The 21,780-nt window shown below is 46.2% G+C and overlaps 1 protein-coding gene across 3 annotated transcripts in view; it reads left to right on the forward strand.

Moving 5' to 3' along the window:
* DNAH8 (dynein axonemal heavy chain 8) overlaps nucleotides 1–21,780 on the forward strand; it is a 615,913-nt gene that overhangs the window by 575,390 nt on the left and 18,743 nt on the right. For all 3 annotated transcript variants that reach the window (XM_075925079.1, XM_025186355.2, XM_025186358.2), the window contains 5 exons: nucleotides 9,455–9,657; nucleotides 10,835–10,908; nucleotides 12,261–12,413; nucleotides 12,766–12,921; nucleotides 18,780–18,896. In XM_075925079.1, coding sequence (XP_075781194.1) covers nucleotides 9,455–9,657; nucleotides 10,835–10,908; nucleotides 12,261–12,413; nucleotides 12,766–12,921; nucleotides 18,780–18,896 — 703 coding nt within the window. The remainder of the gene's footprint in view (nucleotides 1–9,454; nucleotides 9,658–10,834; nucleotides 10,909–12,260; nucleotides 12,414–12,765; nucleotides 12,922–18,779; nucleotides 18,897–21,780) is intronic.

Consider the following 21,780-nt stretch of genomic DNA (forward strand, 5'->3'; position numbering starts at 1 on the left):
CATGGGTCTTGTGGAAAAATAATATGTGATCATGCAATTGAAGACTGTAGCATAAAGCATGTGCACAAGGGGCCAAATTAAATTTGCACAGGCAACAAACTCTAACAGGTCCCTATTGAGAATATGCAAACTTTTTAAAAAAGGCTTATTCAGTAGAGCTTTAGTATTACAAACACTGCAGAAATGGAGATTGTTCATAACTTTGAAATGTTTATAACTATGAGCTAAACATTACAATAATTCTTTCAAAAGTTTACCGTTGAACATTGACTTAATAGAGCCTTGAAACTTTACTATGGAGAAAAAAATGCTGCTTTTAACTATCTTAATGTAAATGAAACAAATATAAAAAGAATTTTCTTGCCTTGTCAAATATTGTACTTAACAGTCCCTTAATTTTTAGTAGTTTATTTTTAACACAGTACAGTACTGTACTGCATTTGCTTTTTTAGTTTTTGTCTCTGCTGCTGCTTGAGTAAATACTTCCTGTTCTAAATTAAGCATGTGATTGACTAGTCAAATTTCCTTGAGAACAGTAAAAAGATTGCCCTCTGACACAAAGGGAGGTCACTCTACTAAATGTCAAAGCATGAAGGCACTTCAGTTTCTCAGTTAAACAGTTTTAGGATTTATTTTAATATGAGCAAAATAACTCATTTTTCCCTAATTGTGTTCTTTGACATGGCTGAACTGCTTTTGCTGAACCCTTAAAAAAATCAGCCTTAAGTACCTAGAATGGAAAATTTATGAGCAACCAAAAATGGGAAATGGAAAATGTCAGACAACCATAAGTGTAAGCGAAATGCAGGACAATGTAGCACTTTAAAGACTAACAAGATGGTTTATTAGATGATGAGCTTTCGTGGGCCAGACCCACTTCCTCAGATCAAATAGTGGAAGAAAGTAGTCACAACCATATATACCAAAGGATACAATTAAAAAAATGAACAAATATGAAAAGGACAAATCACATTGCAGAACAGGAGGGGAATGCGGGGGAGGGGGAGGAAGGAAGGTAAGTGTCTGTGAATTGATGATATTAGAGGTAGGGAGAGTGGGTTTTTTGTGAGTTAATGGTATTAGAGGTGATAATTGGGGAAACTGTCTTGGTAATGGGTGAGATAGTTCAAATGTTTTTTAAGTCCTTGTTGGCAAGTGTCGAATTTTAACATGAATGACAGTTCAGAGGATTCCCTTTCAAGTGCAGATGTAAAAGGTCTTTGTAGCAGAATGCAGGTGGTCAAGTCATATAAGGTGTGTCTACACTGGGCCACTTATTCCGGAAAATCAGCCGCTTTTCCGGAATAAGCCGCGAGCTGTCTACACTGGCCCTTGAATTTCCGGAAAAGCAACGATGCTGTACTGTACAAAATCAGCCGCTATTCCGGAAACCGTACGATGCTCCCGCTCGGGCATAAGTCCTTTTTCCGGAAAAGCTTTTCCGGAAAAGGGCCAGTGTAGACAGCTTTTCCGGAAAAGCAGAAGAAACGTAAAAAAGCGGTTTGGACGGCGGGAGACCCCGTAGAAGCCACGGACTTCCGCATTACCCGAGGGCTTAAAGAGCACACACACTACTGGCCGCACGTGGCAGGAGGCCCCCGGAGACCTCCCTTCCCAGCTCTGCCACGTGGCAAGTGTGCTGCCCAGCCACCTCAGCGGAGGCATGGCAGCTCGAGGTGGTCAGCCACCGTCACCCGGGGCAGAGAAGGAAGCCCCCAGGGGCCGGAAGCGCAGGGCCCCATCCTGGACCCCCAGGGAGCTGGAGGCCCTCCTGGACCTGTGGGAGGAGGAGGAGGGTCTCCATGACCTCCAGTCCCGCCGCCGGAATGCTGAGCTGTACACCCGGATGGCCCGGAACCTCGCCCAGCAAGGGCACCCCAGCCGCAACTGCGAGCAGGTCCACTCGAAGGTTAAGGAGTTGCGGCTGGGGTACGTGCGGGCCACGGAGGGGAGGGGAGCAGGGCCTGATGCCTGCCCCTATTTTGAGCGGCTGAACTCATTTTTGGGCGAGCCAGCCCCGCAAGGCCCAGCTGTCCCCGTTGACACCTGCCAGCACCCCCCGATCATTCGTCCCACCGAACCGGAGGAGGAAGACGAGAGCGGCGGCGCTTCGGGAGAGGAGGCCAGCGTTGCCACCCAGCAGGCCCCCTCCAGCAGCTCCTCTGTGGCCGGGGAGGAACCCACTGGTGAGTCTTTGAAGGTTACACTCCCAAAGGGCGGGGGGCGGAGGGCGGGGGGGAGCGAGACCCAAGTGTCCGGAGGGGGGAAGGGGAGAGCATGTCACTCAGGCCACGTGAGCTGCACGCTGCATAGCATGCGGCAGTTAGCAGCACGTGCAACCACGTGCAGCCTGGTGACTGAGCGGCAGGTGGCCGTGGCAGGCAGCTGCGGGCACGGCTGGGACCGTGCTTCTCACACACATTTCAGCGGGATCAGGGGGAAGGGTGGATGCCGGCTGGAACCGGCCAGGGCCCGAGGGACTCAGCCCAGAGCCTGCTGCTCCACCAAGGGGTGCAGCACAGGGAATGGCACACTGTCCCAGGCCTGGCTGTGAGGCACAGCCAGCTGCTCCTGGGATAAGTGCAGCGTCACAGTCCTGTGACCGTGGACCGCCACCGAGCCGCTCACCTGCTCCCAGTGCCTTGGCAGGTTCCCCGAGGGAAGTCCCCACTGCGGCCACACCTGTCCCTGGGCTACCAGGCTTGCGGGAGGGATAGTGGGAGGGAGATGGGCCCCTGAGTTTTGCTGCAAGGATGGGACATCCCCCCACCCAGTCACCCTTCTGGTTCTGACCAGGAGATATCGCACGCAATGGGATCTGAGAGCCCAGACCGCCACTGACAGGTGTGCTCCCAGGCACTGCGTGGGGATGCATCTCGCTCCCTGTCAAACACCAGTGATTAGCCCTAAGCTTTTCACAGTGTCCACCGGCAGGGAGTTCCACAGGTGAACGCAGCACAAGCACCCTCCTGCCCTGCACGGAGCCAGGATACAGACTGGTGCTTACAATACTGCAGGGAGGACCCTACTCCCAGGGGTGGGCCTTCTTGCCAACATACAACACCCCCCGGGAGCAGGAGGGGAACTGAGTGGGCCCAAGCCACAACTGTGCGGTCACCTGGGGCTCTGGGGTGGAGGGCATGGAGGTGTGGGGACAGTGGATGGCCTGCCTGACTGACCCGTCCTTTCTTCTCTTCCCTGCAGCGGGACCCAGCACCAGACCCGCGACTCCAGCAGCAGCGGCACCCCCAGCTGCCCAAGCCCGGAGGACCAGGCTCCGACACCGGGACCAGCTGCTTCGGCGTCATGTCACCGCGGTGGAGGGGATCCAGACCTCCATTGCGGAGCGTGTGCAGGGGGACCAGGAGTGGCGGCAGGAGGGATGGGCTGCGTTCCTGGAGGAATGCCGCGAGATGCGTGCCACAATGGGCACCCTGACGGCACATTTAATACATGCCATCCACTATGGCATGGCCGGACCGCATGCCCCCGCCATCCCTCCGGGAGCACAGCCCATGCCCCCTCCTATCCCTGCTCCTCTCCCAGCTCCTGCTCCTCTCCCTGCTCCTGCTCATGCTCCTGCCCCTGACCCTGACCGTGCTCCTGCTCCTGACCCTGCTCATGCTCCTGCTCCTGCCCCTGCCCCTGACCGTGCTCCTGCTCCTGACCCTGAAGACCGTGCTCCTACTCGTGCTCCTACTCGTGCTCCTACTCGTGCTCCTACTCGTGCTCCTACTCATGGGCACCTCAGCGTGCAGGCTGCCCCAACGCGGTCTGCCCAGCGTGGGCAGGTCCGCCCCCAGAGGGGCGCTCGCAGGGGCCACCCGTCCCAGTAACTGCCCCTCCCTCCTTCTCCCAGTTAAAGGTCCCCCCCCTCCTTCTCCCAGTTAAAGTCCCCCCCCTCCTTCTCCCAGTTAAAGGTCCCCCCCTCCTTCTCCCAGTTAAAGTCCCCCCCCTCCTTCTCCCAGTTAAAGTCCCCCCTCTCCTTCTCCCAGTTAAAGGTCCCCCCCGTCCTTCTCCCAGTTAAAGGTCCCCCCCGTCCTTCTCGCAGTTAAAGCTCCCCCCCCCCCCTTTGTAAATAAAAAGTTCTGTTTTCATTTCAATCTTGTGTGGTTATTGTGTTCCTCTAGTAACTGTACAGAAATTATGTGAGATGCCAATTAGCCACTTCAATTTAAGAGGGTTACAACTGTGGACAACAAATTCATGACTCTATCACCGGGGGGGGGGGGGGGCTTTTTCAGTGGTCATTGGTTCGCGGCGCATAAAGAAATACTGAGACTTTTCAGTAAAGATGTAAACCAGAAACTATATTTACATAGCAACAAACAAGCAGAAAAAAATGGTTACAATATGCAGTACAGTACAGATTCAAAAACATAAGTTAGGCGCAGGGAGGACGATTGTGGTGTTGCTGGCCACCTCGATCCTTTGGTCCTTCCGGGCCTCAGGAGAGGAACAGCCAGGAGATCCCTCGATGGATGATTGTGGTGTTGCTGGCCACCTCGATCCTTTGGTCCTTCCGGGCCTCAGGAGAGGAACAGCCAGGAGATCCCTCGACGGATGATTGTGGTGTTGCTGGCCATGTCAGTCCTTTGGGCCTTCCGGGCCTCAGGAGAGGAACAGCCATTAGATCCATTGAAGATGGCACTGATGTAAGCCTTCCACACAAGTCCCAAATCCTGTTGGCTGTTCCTCAGGACGGCGATGGTGGCCTAAATCCTAGCCAAACTTAAAAGAAAAACCCTAACTACACCCGACGCACCCGACGAACAGACTCGATGACGGCCGCGATGTGCTGTGACCCGACGCTTTACTATACTATGGGGGGGGGGAGGTAAGGGGAGGAGGTGGGGAAGGGTAGGAGCTGGGACGGAGTACTCTGGGGTGACCCAAGCGACCCTGCTACGGGGCTTGGGCAAACATGTCCACCAGGGCCTCTCTAATGCGCACCGCCTCCTGGCGCGCCTGGCGGATGGCAGCTGTGTCGGGCTGGTCCAAGGTCTGTGCCTCAGCTGCCACCCATGCAGGGAGGAAGGCCTCCCCACTGCGCTCCACAATATTGTGGAGCACGCAGCACGCGGCCAGCACTTCCGTTGCATTCTGCTCACCCATGTCGAGACGGGTGAGCAAACAACGGAAGCGGGCTTTTAACCATCCAAACGCCAGCTCCCCTGGGTTTCGGGCCCGGTTGAGGCGGTCGTTGAACCGGGCCCGGTTCTGGTCCGGCTGCCCCGTGTAGGGCCGCATGAGCCAGGGCATCAGGGGGTAGGCCGCATCCCCGACAATGCAGATGGGCATCGGCACATTCCCGACAGTCAAGTCCCGCCGGGGGAAGTAGGTGCCCGCCTCCAAACTCTGAAATAGTCCTGAGTTCCGGAGGATGCGGGCGTCGTGTGCCCGGCCGGACCAGCCGCCGTAGATGTCCAGGAAGCGACCCCGGTGATCCACGAGGGCTTGCAGGACGATGGAGCAGTACCCCTTTCTGTTCATAAAGTGGGCTGCTCGATGCTCCGGGGCCCGGATGGCGATGTGGGTGGCGTCCAGGGCTCCCCCGCAGTTGGGGAACCCGAGGGCAGCGAAGCCGGCCATGCTCTCATCGACGTCACGCAGGCGGATGATTCTTGGCAGCAGGACGTCGTTGATGGCGTGGACGACCTGCAGAAGGGTGCAGAGAAACACAAGGGAACACATTACATACAGCCAGGGGTGAGTGTGCACTCCCTTGGGTCCCCCCCTTGATTCCCTCGGTCCACACACACACACACACACACACACACACACACACACACAGGGCCCCCCTCTCCCCACGCCCCCCCCCCACCAGTGGGCCGGTGCAAGGGAGGGACGGTCGAAACCCCTGAGCGACCCAGCCTGGAGTCTTGGGTGTCCCTGGGCCTGGAGTGGAGCACCCTCCCCCCATCCTACTCCCCCTGAGACTTACCTGGATGACGATCACGCCAACGGTGGATCTTCCCACCCCGAACTGGTGTGCCACCGAGCGGTAGCTGTCCGGTGTGGCCAGCTTCCACAGCGCGATGGCAACCCTCTTGTTGACGGGGATGGGTGCCCGCAGCCAGGTGGCGGTTCTCTGCAGCGCGGGGGTCAGCCAGGTGCACAGCATCAAGAAGGTCCGCTTTCTCATTCGGAAATTCCGGAGCCACTGGTAGTCGTCCCATCGTCCGAGGACCACACGGTCCCACCAGTCGGTGCTCGTTTCCAAAGTCCAAATGGGCCGGTCTATCGTCGGGTGCTGATGCCACACGGTTGCCAGGACCTCCCTGGTGAGGGAGTCCAAGGCAATCTCTGCCTCCTGGTACATGAACACCAGGGCACCAGCCTGCAGCACGAGCTCCAGGCACCTGTACAGGTCTAACAGGGGCCCGAGCAGGTACATGGCCATCCACGGCTCCATAGCAGACAGTGCAGAGCAGAAAAAATAAAATGCCAGGAAAAGCTGGTGGGGGACCAAAGGGTGGTGTCCCCAAAACTCACAGGGCAACCACCGACCCTGTGAAGGGTGCCAGTCTCTGGCAGAGGTCACAAGGCACAGGAGCACGAGACCAACGGCTGCCCGGCGAGACCCCTTTAACCACGCGTCTGGACGGAGCTCCGGCCCCGCCCCCGGAAAGGTCTGGTGGCCTTTGCCCTTTTCAAAATGGTTCTGGGCTTTTTGCTTTTCCGGAAAAGCGCGCCGCCAATGTAGACGCGCTTTTCCGGAAAAGCGCATCGTTATCACGGAAACTCCGTGGCCAATGTAGACGCTCCTTTTCCGGAAAAGCTGAAAACGGAATGTATTCCGTTTTAAGCATTTCCGGAAATTCATGCCAGTGTAGACGTAGCTTGAGAGAGTGTCCTTTCTGGTTAAAATGGCAAGAAACTGTTTTCTCTTTGTGATCTTGTCTGATATCTGTTTTGTGGGCATTAATCCTTTGGCGAAGTGTCTGAGATGTTTGTCCAATGTACATAGCAGACGGACACTTTCGGCACATGATAGCATAGATTATATTTCTGGATGCGCAGGAATATGTGTTCTTGATCTTATAACTCACTTGGTTAGGTCCAATAATGGTATCAGCAGAATGAATATGTGGACAAAGCTGGCAACGGGGTTTGTTGCAAGGGAAGGTACCAGGGTTGGTATTAGTGTGGTATGTCCTGTGGTGGTTGGTAAGAATCATCTTGAGGTTAGGTGGTTGTCTATAGGAGACTATGGGTCTGTCTCCCAGAGCCTCTTTGAGTATGGTATCCTGTTCCAATATAGGCTGTAGTTTATTGATAATGTGTTGGACAGGTTTAAGTTGGGGGTTGTAGGTGATGACAAGTGGTGTTCTATTGTTGGTTTTCTTGGGTCTGTCTTGAAGTAGATGGTTTCTAGGTATTCGTCTGGCTCTTTCAATTTGCTTTTTTATTTCTCTGGGTGGGTAGTTGAGATTTATAAATGCTTGGTAGAGATCCTGAAGCTTCTGGTCTCTGTCAGTGGGATTAGAGCAGATGCGGTTGTATCGAAGGGCTTGGCTATAGACGATGGATCACGTGGTGTGTTCTGGATGGGAGCTGGATGCATGTAGGTAACTGTATGAGTCGGTGGGTTTTCTGTAGAGAGTGGTGTCTAATTTTCCATTGTTGATTTGTACGGTGGTGTCCAGGCAGTGGATCTCTCATGTAGAATGGTCCAGGCTGAGGTTGATGGTGGGGTGTAGGTTGTTGAAATCTCTGTGGAATATCTCCAGTGTTTCTTGGCCATGCGTCCAGATCATAAAGATGTCATCGATGTACCGTAGGTAGAGGAGGGGTGAAAGGGGACGGGAGTTGAGGAAACGTTGTTCTAGGTCAGCCATAAAGATGTTAGCATACTGTGGGGCCATGCGTGTACCCATGGCTGTGCCGCTGATCTGGAGGTATAAGTTGTTCTCAAACTGGAAATAATTGTGGGTGAGAACAAAGTTACATAGGTCTGCTATCAGGTTGGCAGTAGTGTCCTCTGGGATAGTGTTTCTAATTGCTTGTAATCCGTCTTCATGTGGGATGTTGGTATATAGAGCTTCTACATCCATGGTGGCAAGGATGGTATTATTGGGGAGTTTCTATCACTATAAGTGTAAGCAACACTGTTAGCTATGTCTTGTATGAAATTATACATTGGCATAGCTAGTATATGCAGTTTGAGTCTCTATACAATTAAAATTGAAGTTAATATCTCATTGTTAGCCAGTTCTTGACACTGTTTTAATTTCATAACTGAAACAATCTGATTGATACAGCTTGTAGTAACATGGCTTCAGTATATCTAGTGCAGTGGTCTCCAACCTTTTTAAGCATGAGATCACTTTTTGAATTTAAGTGCAATCCAAGATCTACCTCACACCCAAATACCTTTGCCCTGCCTCCTTTGTGCCCCTTCTCCGAGGCCCCACCCCTGCTCACTCCGACCTTCCTCCCTCCCCCATTCTTCCTTCCTTTCACCAGGCTGGGGCAGAGGGTGGGCTGCTGGCTCTCGTCTTGGAGTAAGGGATTTGGAGTGTGAGAGGGCCTCTGAGCTGAGCCTGGGGCAGGCAGTTGGGGTACCAGAGGGGGTTCTAGGTGCAGGTTCTGGTAGGGCATTTAGATACAAGGTACTCAGGGCTCGGGCAGAGGCTTGGGGTACAGGAGAGGGTTCATACCTGGGGTAAGATTTTGGGATGTGGGCTCCAGCTGGGCACTGATTACCTCAGGTGGCTCCTGGGTGGTGGTGCAGTGGGGCTAAGGCAGGCTCACCCCTGTCCTGGCCCTGCACCACTCCCAAAAGCAGCCAGGAAACTCCGTCCCAAGTCCTGTTGTGTCTCTGCTGTGGCGATAGGATACAGAGTGGGAAAGTGGGCACCTTGACATGAGCACCCCTTTTCTCCCTCCCCTCCCCAGATAGCAGGAGGCTCCTGAGGGGACAGCTCCAAGGCAAAGGGCAGAAGATGCACAGCAACGGGGGGAGGGGCAGCTGAAGTGCCAGTCCTCGATAGCCTCTTGGCCAAACCAGACAAAATCACCTTTCCGGGGCTCCAAGATCTACTGGTAGATCCCGATCTACTGGTTGGTGACCACTGATCTAGGGTATTATGAACAGAGCAGGGCTTTCTAGTATATCAAATTTCTTGTTCCACTTGCACATTGACTAAATTGTCTATGAAAGTTTTAATTGTGTGGGGGAGTTAAATTTACTAATGACTCCTCTGTGACTGGTTTTGCTAACTTTTTAAGGTTAACTAGCCGTTTTAAGGACTATTAAAATAAAAAACAAATAGTTAAAATATTGTTTAGAATAGAATATTTTAAGTTACTTTATTGTCAATGTTTTCATAACATGTTTTGTCTCATATATAACGTCACAGTCTTAATTTTCTCTTCATAACCTTGAAATTAATTAAAATAAAGGAAAGAGTCACTGAATTTGTAGCTCACTTCATATGTGTATTCCCAGGTCTTGGTGCCCAGATCGTACCCTTTCCCAAGCCAGAAAGTATATTGGTGATTCGCTGGATGACAAATATACAGAACCAGTCATTTTAAATTTAGAGAAGACTTGGGAAGAAAGTGATACACGAACACCCCTTATCTGTTTCTTGTCTATGGGATCTGACCCAACTATTCAAATTGATGCTTTGGCAAGGAAACTTAAACTGGGTATGAATTTAATTATACATTTTCATCATAAAAAGGAAATATAATATTGGACAGTTTATTCTAGAAAAGAGCTTTGTTAGATCTGCCTTATCATTAATTATCCCTGAAAGTTTTGCGTAGAGATGGAGAAAGTAAGCAATACTTGAAATAAATACTATTGAAGATCATTCTTTCAGGGAGTGCAGCAGAAATATGTTCTCAATATTTACATTGCTTGTTAATTATTTTCCTTCTAATCTGTGATGTTTTTTATTCTATAATTGTATTTATGACAGATACCTACTCTGTCTTATGGCTTGTCTGTTCGGCATATTACATTTCATCAAACCAGGGTGTGAATGTACATTGCAAATGTACTATCATTTTAAAAAGCAGTACATCAAAGCACGCTAGACAGCAATTTTAGTGCACAATAGCATTGTTTACACAAGAAGTGACTGTGTGGCAAGCTAGTACACTAAACCCTCGCTTACTGAGTAGTAACACTGCATGTAGACAAGCCCTTGAGTTTTGCATAACAAAACTATGGTACTATTCTAAATATTACCTGCTGCAGATTATAAGATAATCAGTTGTTTATTTTTATGAAATTATTTTTAATAAAAAGGAACTTCAAAAAATTCTAGACTGTGTGCATATATTACGTCTAAACTATGTGCGAAATTGTACATACAAATTGAGTAGTTACATGCATAACTGGTTAAAAACATTTGTAATAATTGGTCACATTAAAATGTACAGTTACTTGATTTGTGTGCACAGTTGTAACTTTTGCTAGTTGTAATTTGGTTGCTAGTTGCACATCTAAAGTTCTTGAAAATTTTGCTTTGTATGGAATTAGGAGAAACTGTTATGTTCAAATTCCCATTGACAATAGTAATACCAGCCATACGTATTCCCTTATAATGCATAGTATATATGTTGAGTATACAGGTGCTTCATTACACTTCAGATATTTATAGAAAATTACACTTCTTTTGGGAAAAGCATAATTAAATATTGAAGGTATACCAACTGAATACATAAGAATAAAATTTCTACATTACTGTAGACTTTATTAAAATGGGGTTTCGTTGCATATTTCAGTAATTTTTCCCAATATCACTTTGAACTAATAATTTTAATTCCCCTTGCTGTTAGCTGAAGAAGCTAACATATACTGTTCCATCTGTTTTAGAATGCAGGGCTATCTCTATGGGTCAGGGACAAGAAGTTCATGCACGCAAGCTAACACAGATGTCAATGCAGCAGGTACGAAAGAACACTGAAATGCCAGTTATATTTCTGTATTACTTTTTTAGGTCCTTTATACCTGTATCCTTGTATACTACAACTTATGTAAAATTGAGTCAGGTTTACATGCTCATGTTGAGGTCAGAAAGCAGAATACAAAAAGTCCTACATCACTTCAGTGTATTTTTATCCAATGCTGAAAATACAGTGCAGCACTAGGTACAGAAAATCAGCAATAGAAAACTTCTGAAAATCAGACTGATTTTATCTAGGGATGGGATCATCTTTTTTGTGTGTTCTTGTTCGATACCTAGCACAGTGAAATCCTAATCTATGACTAGGGGTCCTAGATGCTTCAATAATACAAATAACAAATAATAATTTAGAAAGATGACAGAATTTGTCTTCCTTCCAAACTAGAAGGAAGAAGAAGGTTGTTTAAAAGAAAAGAAATATATATAAAAGTATTTTCACTATATTTAAGTAAACCAAAATATATGAACTAGTGATAGAAATATTTAAATTTATTCAACAAACCCTTGCTCATTTGCACATAAATGAACTAACACAAAATTGCAACTATGACACTATAAATTGTAATAAAACCCATGTAGGTCATCGAAATTAATGTAATGGTCTCCAATATTTGTCTAGAGTTTCTTTTTCATCTTAACAATAACACAGGTGAGGATGAAAAGACTATTTATTTTAATTCACAAATAGCAGAAATGCACGTCTGTGTTAATGCCCAGCCCTCAAATGACAGCTTATGTGGTATTTAAGGGGTCCACAGGCAACCTTCTGCACAAGGCTGAATTTCACCTATATATGCTTATAAGAGATATACTGTAGAGTGTAAGTGAAAAGGTTTAGTCTTCCTTCATCCTTTCTACAGTGACCTTAGACCCTTTAATGTCTCTTAATTAATGTCTAAATAATTAATGGGAAAAGATATTCATGTTGTTTTTCAACAGTAATATTTTAACTCTTGTTATTTTTTGGAACTGATAATGCAATTGAATCAATAGAAGTTTTGATAGTTAAGGAATGCTGTTTGGCTTTCTTTTATTTACTTTTGCCACATGATGGCACTACTACTTTACTTATGCATTGTATTCAATTATTTCATTTTTCTGTCTGAAATATAGCATACTAAAATAACTTCAGATGTATTTTTCCTAGCTGTTTCATCTATGCTAATGTCCAAATAAAATGATACTATGTAGCCAAAAAAACATACCAAACCCTGCAAACCTCAAAGAAATTAGCTGTATGTTACCACATCTGATCTTAACATAAACATGGTGGGGTTTTTTTGGTTTTCTATGGTTTACTGACAAAAAAATATTTCATAAATTATTTATATACAGGGGGGCTGGGTGTTGCTTCAGAATTGCCATCTAGGCCTGGATTTCATGGATGAACTATTGGAAACACTTCTTACTGCTGAAATTCCTGATGAGAGCTTTCGAGTTTGGATAACCACTGAGCCACATGACAAGTTCCCAATTACGCTACTACAGGTTTGTTCAAATACTTAGTCAGATGTAGTATCATTACATGAATTTAGATAATATGGGTATATGAAAATGAAATAATGAGTCAAACTTAACGTTTGAAGCTAAAAACAACACTGTAATGGAAGTTGCATTGCAAAATCTGAAGCATTCTCAAAAGTCACATGTTAACGTTTTTAAAATATGATGTCTCTTAGGACTTTAATTTACTGGTTCCAGTATATGTTCGTTTTGTGTTGTTTCTGATCAGCTGCATCTCAACTACACATCTCTTGGTTGTATAACTTGTAATTTTAAAAGTTGTGACATTTTAGATAGAGAAGGTAAATCTAATTGTTTTACCTTTTTTACATAACAGGTTTCTATAAAGTTCACTAATGAACCACCTCAGGGTGTTCGTGCAGGTTTGAAAAGAACATTTTCAGGAATAAATCAAGACCTTCTAGATGTCAGCAATATGCCTATGTGGAAACCTCTGCTTTACACTGTAGCTTTTCTACATTCCACTGTCCAGGTACAGTATTTCATACAGGTTTTGCTTTCAGCTTCATACTAAGTCTTTTTCACTGGAGTTCCTGATAAAAAGTTTATATTTGAATCTTTTTTGTGATATGAATGTCTTTTATTTCACGTTCAATATTCATCAAATAGCAGAACGGGGAGTCTCCGTGTACCTTACTGATTTATTTTCTTACGTTACAGGCAGATTTTATATGCTGAGAATTTAAAAACGAATTTTGCTTTCATTAATGTCAATGGTCATTTTCCTCCATTGATTTCAGTGTGAGTAGGACTGGGCCCGCATTGTGTAATTTAAAGATATGGTAGTCATAAGATTTATACACTAACATTTTTCACTTTCTGAATGTAGATCCTTTTAATCACAGATCTCAAAGCAATTTAGATACATTAATTAATCCTTAAGGCCTCTCCTGTGAGCTTTTCTGCACTTAGGCTATGTCTACACTACCCAGTCTTGTGCAAGAACATATGTAAATGAGCTGCGGTGATATTCATCACCGCACCTCATTTGTATACTTAATGAGCTTCCATTTTGCGGAAAAAAACCCTCTTACGCAAGAGCCATTCTGCCACTTATTTTCAGGCAGAATGGCTCTTGTACAAGAGGTAGTTTTTGTGCAAAAAGGAGCAGTGTAGACTGCTCCTTCTTGAGCAAAAGCCCCTTGCTCAAAAATGGCAGCTCATTTGCATCTATTCTTGTGCAAGATTGGACAGTGTGGACGTAGCCCAGTGTGCCGGTGGCACAGTTACTCCCGTGCAGCTGTCCCTCTATAGCCCTTGGTGAAGACTCTGCCTACCTCCCTTTAGCACAGGTACTCTATCTCCCTGAGAGGCAGGCCTATTTGGCCAGCAGGAACTTTTTGGAAATACTGTAGCTATTCATCCATCCAGATGAGGTATTAAAAAAGAGTCAGTCACCATATTTATATAGGCATTAGTTTGCCTTTAAACTCACAATCTCCTAATAACCTGCTTGCGACAAAGGTTCTATAGATAAGCATCCAGTATTCAATAATTCAGGGAAATATATAAAGAACCAACATACTCATCCTTAAAGTATTAGGCTACGTCTACACTGGCCCCTTTTCCGGAAGGGGCATGTAAATTTCATGAGTCGTCGTAGGGAAATCCGCGGGGGATTTAAATATCCCCCGCGGCATTTAAATAAAAATGTCCGCCGCTTTTTTCCGGCTTTTAAAAAAGCCGGAAAAGAGCGTCTAGACTGGCCCCGATCCTCCGGAAAAAGTGCCCTTTTCCGGAGGCTCTTATTCCTACTTCAAAGAGTCTTTCCATGGCATTGCAGAGTGGTCTAAGCCTTCCCTTCTGTTTCCCCTCATCTCAGAATGCTCTGAAAATTAGGAAGAGAAAGAGCAAAATTGCATGGTTACAGCTAAGCTTTCTTGTGGTCTTGACCCTGTTGACCTTAGAGAAACTCATGAATTCTACAGCTACTTGCTGACAAAAAGCAATTTTTTCACTATCACTAATAATCCATATATCTACTTGATTACTGTTATTTTACCCAGTTCCATTAGTGTTTTAATTCTAGGCAAATTGATTTTGGTTCCCGTGTTCACTAACAACATACTTCTAATTCATTTTACTGATGTTCTTTGTCTGTCAAAGAGACAAAGACGGGAGAGAAGCCATTAGTATGGATTACTGGTCTTTCAGAAAGTCAGATAGACAAAATTCCAGTTAAATCAGTATATATAATTATCGGTACAAATAGGCAGCAGATTTGTTGAGTATGGCACCAATTTTTATATAGTTATTTTTCTGACTATAACCACACTTCAACACACTGGAGAACTGACATGTTGAAGACAATAGGACTTTTGTTCATTTTGACTTCAATTTGGCCAGGGTTTTACCCATTTACTTTTGCTAACTAGCAAGCTTTGTTGTTTGAGATGCCTAATAAATGTGTTGTCTCTGAAAGGGATTTTAAAAATGTGAGTATAATATTCCACAACTCCCTTTTTATCTTAGGCTAGGTCTAGCTTGTGGCATTTTTGCAGAAAAAACTATGCAAAATGTGCTGTACATTTTACGTCGCTTTTTCCGCTTTTCTTCGGAAGAGGATTTTCCACCATTTGCCCCTGTCTAGACGGGGCCAAATGGTGGAAAAGCCTCCTTTTTCAGTGGAGCCTTTATGCCTCATGAAACGAGGTATACACCCCTGCATATAAACCAAAAGGCACATTTGCTCTTCCGTGAAAAAAAGCAGAAGAGAAAACGCATTCCTTGGACGCGGCAGGGTTTTTGTGGGATACCTCTGATATCCCGCAAAACCCCCAGGGCTCGTCTACACTGGCCCCTTTTCCGGAAGGGGCATGTTAATTTCACCTATCGTAGTAGGGAAATCCGCGGGGGATTTAAATATCCCCCGCGGCATTTAAATAAAAATGTCCGCCGCTTTTTTCCGGCTTTTAGAAAAGCCGGAAAAGAGCGTCTAGACTGGCCCCGATCCTCCGGAAAAAGCGCCCTTTCCCGGAGGCTCTTATTCCTACTTTGAAGTAGGAATAAGAGCCTCCGGAAAAGGGCGCTTTTTCCGGAGGATCGGGGCCAGTCTAGACGCTCTTTTCCGGCTTTTCTAAAAGCCGGAAAAAAGCGGCGGACATTTTTATTTAAATGCCGCGGGGGATATTTAAATCCCCCGCGGATTTCCCTACTACGATAGGTGAAATTAACATGCCCCTTCCGGAAAAGGGGCCAGTGTAGACGTAGCCCCATAGTCTAGATGTAGCCAAATTGTATTTGTTTTCATCTACATTTTGACAGTTTTTAGGAGTTAAGTAGCATGCTATAGCCATTTACAAGGAGGGCACAACATTAAATGTTATTTAAACATTTATTTTTCATGTTACACAGAAAAATAAAAATAACAGATGAGCTACATATATGAGATTCCCAGGTGCCATATCAAGAATATTTTCAGCAAACCATGGGTCTTTACTACATGAGGAAAGTAAAATGTGGGTGTGAGGGATGTAAGGCTTTTCAGTGTTTTCCAATGCTAATCATATTAATTCTAAGAATTACTTTTCAATGTTTTAGATTTTAGTATTTGTATTTGTATTAGTAGATTTACAGTTACATTTCAATAGAAGTGTGTGATGTTAACCTGAAACATTCATAAAGAAGGACCTGAGATAATATAAGGGAGGTAAACAGGCAGCCTTACCATATGTAAAAGTGGTAACAATTTTAAAAGGCATATAAACCAAAAGGCATTGGAGAAAGAATTGAAACAAAAAGAGCAACCTAAGTGCACTTGAGTAACTTAGTGTCAGAATATGAAACTGAAAAATCAGAACTACTTTTAACAAAGAGACCACAAATAGAAAAAAAAGGAAAGATTATATCTTGACGGGCAGAAGTGCTAAGTCTGTTAAAATCATAGGGAACTGCAAGTGTTCATCATGTCTGAAAATTAGACCAAGTACCCTATTTAACATAACAAACTCTATCATCATGATCCAGCAATAAAGATATGGGAGATTTTAAAACACAGGGCTATTATAATCAGTAAGGGTATGTCTACACTACAGCACTAATTCGAACTAACTTAATACGAATTAGTTAATTCGAACTAAGCTAATTCGAACTATTGCATCTAGACCTAAAAACTAGTTCGAATTAGCATTTTGCTAATTCGAAGTAGCATGTCCACATTGAGTGGACCCTGAACCGAGGTTAAAGATGGCCGGAAGCAGTGCCAGCAGGGCATCACATTAGGACTTAGAGCGTGGAGCTGCTGTCTCAGGCTAGCCGAGGGCTGTGCTTAAAGGGACCCGACCCCCACCCCGGACAGACAGTTCTCAGGGGTTCCCCGCTCGCTTGTCTAACTCAATGAGGGACAGCACAGCAGTCCTAGCTTGGAGTGCCCTGAATTCCCACACTCGGCACGTCACAGCACTCGGCCATCAGCCCGGCTGCACTTGCCGCAGGCTGCCATCCAGGGGGGGTTTCAATCGGGGGGGGCTGCAGGAGAGCTTCCACCCTGAAGAGCCCGCAGAGCCACCCTAGTCCTCCCCATCAGGGGCTAGTACCCCATTCCTCCCTCACCTCCTTCCATTTACCCCTCCCTAGTCCCCCCTTCCTGATGTACAAAATAAAGGACACGTGTGTTCAAAAATAGAAACTCTCTTTATTTAACAAAACTCGGGGAGACTGGGAAAAGGAGGTGGGAGAGGGGAAGAGAGAGAGTGGGAGAGGGGAGGGGAAAACCTGGGAGGAGGAAGCTGGAAGGGGGAAGCCAGGTGAAGAACGAGGAGGGGAAGTATCAAACTGTGGTATGCCATATATTCAGTACTGTGTACAGATGTGATCTCCTCACCCCAGAAAAGATATTTTGGCCTTGGAAAAGGTTCAGAAAAGGGCAACTAAAATCATCAGGGGTTTGGAACAGGTCCCATATGAAGAGAGGCTAAAGAGACTGGGACTTCTCAGCTTAGAAAAGAGGAGACTGAGGGGGGATATGATAGAGGTCTATAAAATCATGAGTGGTGTGAAGAGGGTGCATAAAGAAAAGTTCTTCATTAGTTCCCATAATAGAAGGACTAGAGGACACCAAATGAAATGAATGGGTAGCAGGCTTCAAACTAATAACAGAAAGTTGTTCTTCACAAAGCAAATAGTCATCCTGTGGAACTCCTTGCTGCAGGAGGCTGAGAAGGCTAGAACTAGAACAGAGTTTAAAGAGAAGTGAGATAAAGTCATGGAGGTTGGGTCCATGGAGTGTTATTTGCCAGGGGGTAGGAATGGTGTCCCTGGCCTCTGTTTGTGGAAGGCTGGAGATGGATGGCACGAGAAAAATGGCTTGGTCATTGTCTTCGGTCCATCCCCTCCAGGGTACCTAGTGTTGGCCGCTGTCAGCAGACAGGCTACTGGGCTAGATGGACCTTTGGTCTGACCCCGTACGGCCATTCTTATGTTTTTATGTTCTAAGCTCAGGGCTCAGGGTCGGGGTCTCACTCGACCACCTTGATTTTCATGCAAACCTGCTCCTGGGTGGCCAGGCTGGCAGCTATCCTGCCCTAGATGGCCACTTTCCTGTGCCTAGTGCGGAGGTTGTGGACGTTGGAGGCTTCCCCCCAAACCTTGATGAGGTCCACGATGTTCGCACTAGACCAGGCAGGCGCCCGCCTCTTGCAACCCTGGGCAGGCTACTGTGAGCCACCAGCCTGGTCCCGGGAAGAGTCGGAGGGCTGGGTGGCAGCGGGTGGCTGGCTCGTGCCGTGCCAGGTGCAGAGTCTGCTGGCTGGGTGCTGGCAGGCTTGCACCTGGCACAGGCACCATAGCAAGACCGTGCCCCTTTAAGGGCTCCTGGGCCGGGAGGGGGACAGATGAGTTTCCCTGGTGGTGCCCAGAGTTGCCACCAGGGAAAGCTGGGGAGGGCTAGCCTCCCACTAGTTCGAATTAAGTGGCTACACAGCTCTTAATTCAAACTACTTAATTCGAACTAGGCGTTAGTCCTCGTAGAATGAGGTTTACCTCGTTGGAATTAAGCGCTCCGCTAGTTCGAATTAAGTTCGAACTAGCGGTTTGCCTGTGTAGTGCCTATCAAAGTTAATTCGAACTAACGGCTGTTAGTTTGAATTAACTTTGTAGTGTAGACATACCCTAAGATGGGTAGTGATAATGTTTTTGTTTAAACATGCAGCACCTAAAAACCATTATTAATTATTAACGATACAGAAGAAATACATAATGGTGTGTTTGGACTGTGTCCTTTATTCACTGTAATCTTTAATTCCAGTTTCTCTTCACCATAAATAATAATGATGCAACATAGTACATTTAAAGAAAACAGACTGACTATTTATTTTCAATGGTATTCTTAAGGAACGGCGAAAGTTTGGCCCTTTGGGCTGGAATATTCCCTATGAATTCAATTCTGCAGACTTTACAGCCAGTGTTCAATTTATACAGAATCACCTAGATGAATGTGATATCAAGAAAGTGAGTAATATTTATGTACACAGTATCTATAATTACTTCTTACTTCACATAGTTCTGTTTATATTGAGAAGAATATTTACTCTTTCAATAGTGATTAGAATGTCAACTTGGAAGGACATTCTGTCTAGCATGTACACTATTATCCATATGAAAACTCTTAACAAAAATACAATTTAATTAAAAAAGCATTAAGTATTTGATCATCAGTCACTATAGACGAAATTCTGCATTTTTTACTCAGCCCATATTCCCATGAACTACAATAGGAGTTCTGGACTGGTTAAAGACTTAAGAATTCGATCTCGTAATTTCAGCAATCTGTCTAAAATATGACCGCCTTTAAAAATTACTGGTTAATGTTGATCCTGTTTTTAGTAAGCATATGTAGAAGATCATAAAATAAATCAATAAAGTGAGAAATTTTATTGAAGAAGGCACCCCTACTTGCATGAGTAACATGGTGGATTCTATAATCTGATAATATATTCACGGTGAGAGAGAGAGAGAGAGAGAGAGAGAGAAAGAGAGAGGGTATGTCTACACTAGCCCCCTAGTTCGAGCTAGGGAGGCTAATGTAGGCATTTGAAGTTGCAAACGAGGCCGGGATTTAAATATCCCGGGCTTGATTTGCATCTTTCCGGCCGGTCGCCATTTTTGAAATTTACAAGTCCGGACTAACTGCCCATGTCTACATGCGGCGGGGACCCGGTATTTCGAATTAAAGCCCTAAATTGAACTACCTGTTATTCCTCCTGCAAGGCAAGTGGGCAGTTAGTCCGGACTTGTAAATTTCAAAAATGGCAACTGGCTGGGAAGATGCAAATCAAGCGTGCGATATTTAAATCCCGGGCTTGATTTGCAACTTCGAATGCCTACATTAGCCTCCCTAGTTCGAACTAGGGGGCTAGTGCAGACATACCCAGAGGAAGAAAGTGTGTGTGAAGAGTCAAACTGGTTCCATTTGTCCATGATAAAATTAAAAATGACCATTTAAGACTTCATCAATTGAGTAGTGCTAATATTTCCTTTGATTCATAATGTCTAACTTTTTCATCTTTAACGCCTAATTTAGGGTACATCTACACTGCACGGCTATTTTCCCGAAATAGCTACATCACGTCTACACAAGCCGCCTGTTATTTTGAAATAATGGGTGTGCGATTTCGCCTTCCTGATAAATCTTGTTGCATTAAGGATAAGGAGTGGCTCGAAATAGCATGTTATTTCAAAATTTGGTGCTGTGTAGGCACACCAAATTTCAAAATAAGCTATTTTGAAATAGATTCAAAATAAGATATGCAATTTGCATAGCATAAATTGCATATCATATTTCGAGTTTAGGGTGCTGTGTAGATGCACTCATTGGGTATGTCTACACTACCACCCTAGTTCGAACTAGGGTGGTTAATGTAGGCAACCGGAGTTGCAAATGAAGCCCGGGATTTGAATTTCCCGGGCTTCATTTGCATATTGCCGGGCGCCACCATTTTTAAATGTCCGCTAGTTCGGACTCCGTGCCCACGGCTACACGCGGCACGAACTAGGTAGTTCGGATTAACTTCCTATTCCGAACTACCGTTACTCCTCCTGGAACAAGGTGTACCGGTAGTTCGGAATAGGAAGCCTAATCCGAACTACCTAGTTCGTGCCACGTGTAGCCGTGGGCACGGAGTCCAAACTAGCGGACATTTAAAAATGGCGGCGCCCGGCAATATGCAAATGAAGCCCGGGAAATTCAAATCCCGGGCTTCATTTGCAACTCCGGTTGCCTACATTAACCACCCTAGTTCGAACTAGGGTGGTAGTGTAGACATACCCTTAATGTTTCAGAGAGTTTAAAGGCAATAGCTCAGGGTAGGATCTCTACTAGGATCTGCTCCTTTTTTGATGCTCAGGTGGTAAAGCCACCCACAAGTCCCCTGCAAGGATATTCCCTTGCACAAAAGAGTTCCTCACATGCACAGAACCAGTGTACCTATTTCCTACACCTCTTTCTCCACAGTTCCTTTGGTTTAGGATTGCCATCTTTCAGAAATTGAACACCCTTCCCCAAGGCTGCACCCCACCCTTCAATTTCTCTGAGGCCCCAGCTCCCATACATTCACTCCATCTCTCCTTTCTCTGTTGCTCAGTCCCCCCTTCATTCACTGGCTCATTTTCACCAGTCTGGGGCAGGAGGTTGAGATATGAGAGTGAGTATGAACTGTAGACTGGGGGTGTGGGCTCTGGTGTGGGGCCAGTAATGAGGGATTCAGGCTGTGGGAGGAGGCAATGGACTGGGGAAGGATGTTGGAGTGTGGGAGAGCATGAGCGAGGGGTGTGGGCTCTTGGGTAGGTCTGGGGATGAGGGTTTTGGGATGCAGGAGGGAGATCTGGGCTGGGCAGGGGGTTGAGGTTTTGGAGGAGATATGTGCTGTGGGTACAGATTCCAGAATGTGGCCAGAAATGAGGGATTCAGGGTGCGGGCAGTGGCTCCATGTTAGGATAGAGGTTTGGGGAGTGGAGAGGGTACAGGAGGGGACTAGGACAGAGAGAGGGTTCAGATGCAGAACGGAGTGCAGGCTCTGGTAGGGAGTTTGGATGTGGGAAGGCATTCAGAACTGGGGCTGTGTGTTGTGCTTTGGGAGGGATCTTGGGTGTGGAAGGGGTCTGGGGCAGGGGCTTAGAGCTCAGGGTGGGGTTTGATTCTGGATGGTACTCACTTCAGGCAGCTCCCAGAAACACCCACAGGACATGTCCCCTCCTCCCCTCCCCCCCCCCCAACCATTATCCTGACTAATGAGAGCTGTGGAGCCAGCGCTTGGGGAGGTGTGGGAGCAGTGTGTGTTGCCTCCCTGTCTGGCTCTGTGCCTAGAAGCCAAAGAGATATGTCACTTCCAAGAGT

The sequence above is a fragment of the Pelodiscus sinensis genome, chromosome 3, assembly GCF_049634645.1.
Source record: "Pelodiscus sinensis isolate JC-2024 chromosome 3, ASM4963464v1, whole genome shotgun sequence".
In the NCBI taxonomy this organism is placed as follows: Eukaryota; Metazoa; Chordata; order Testudines; family Trionychidae; genus Pelodiscus; species Pelodiscus sinensis.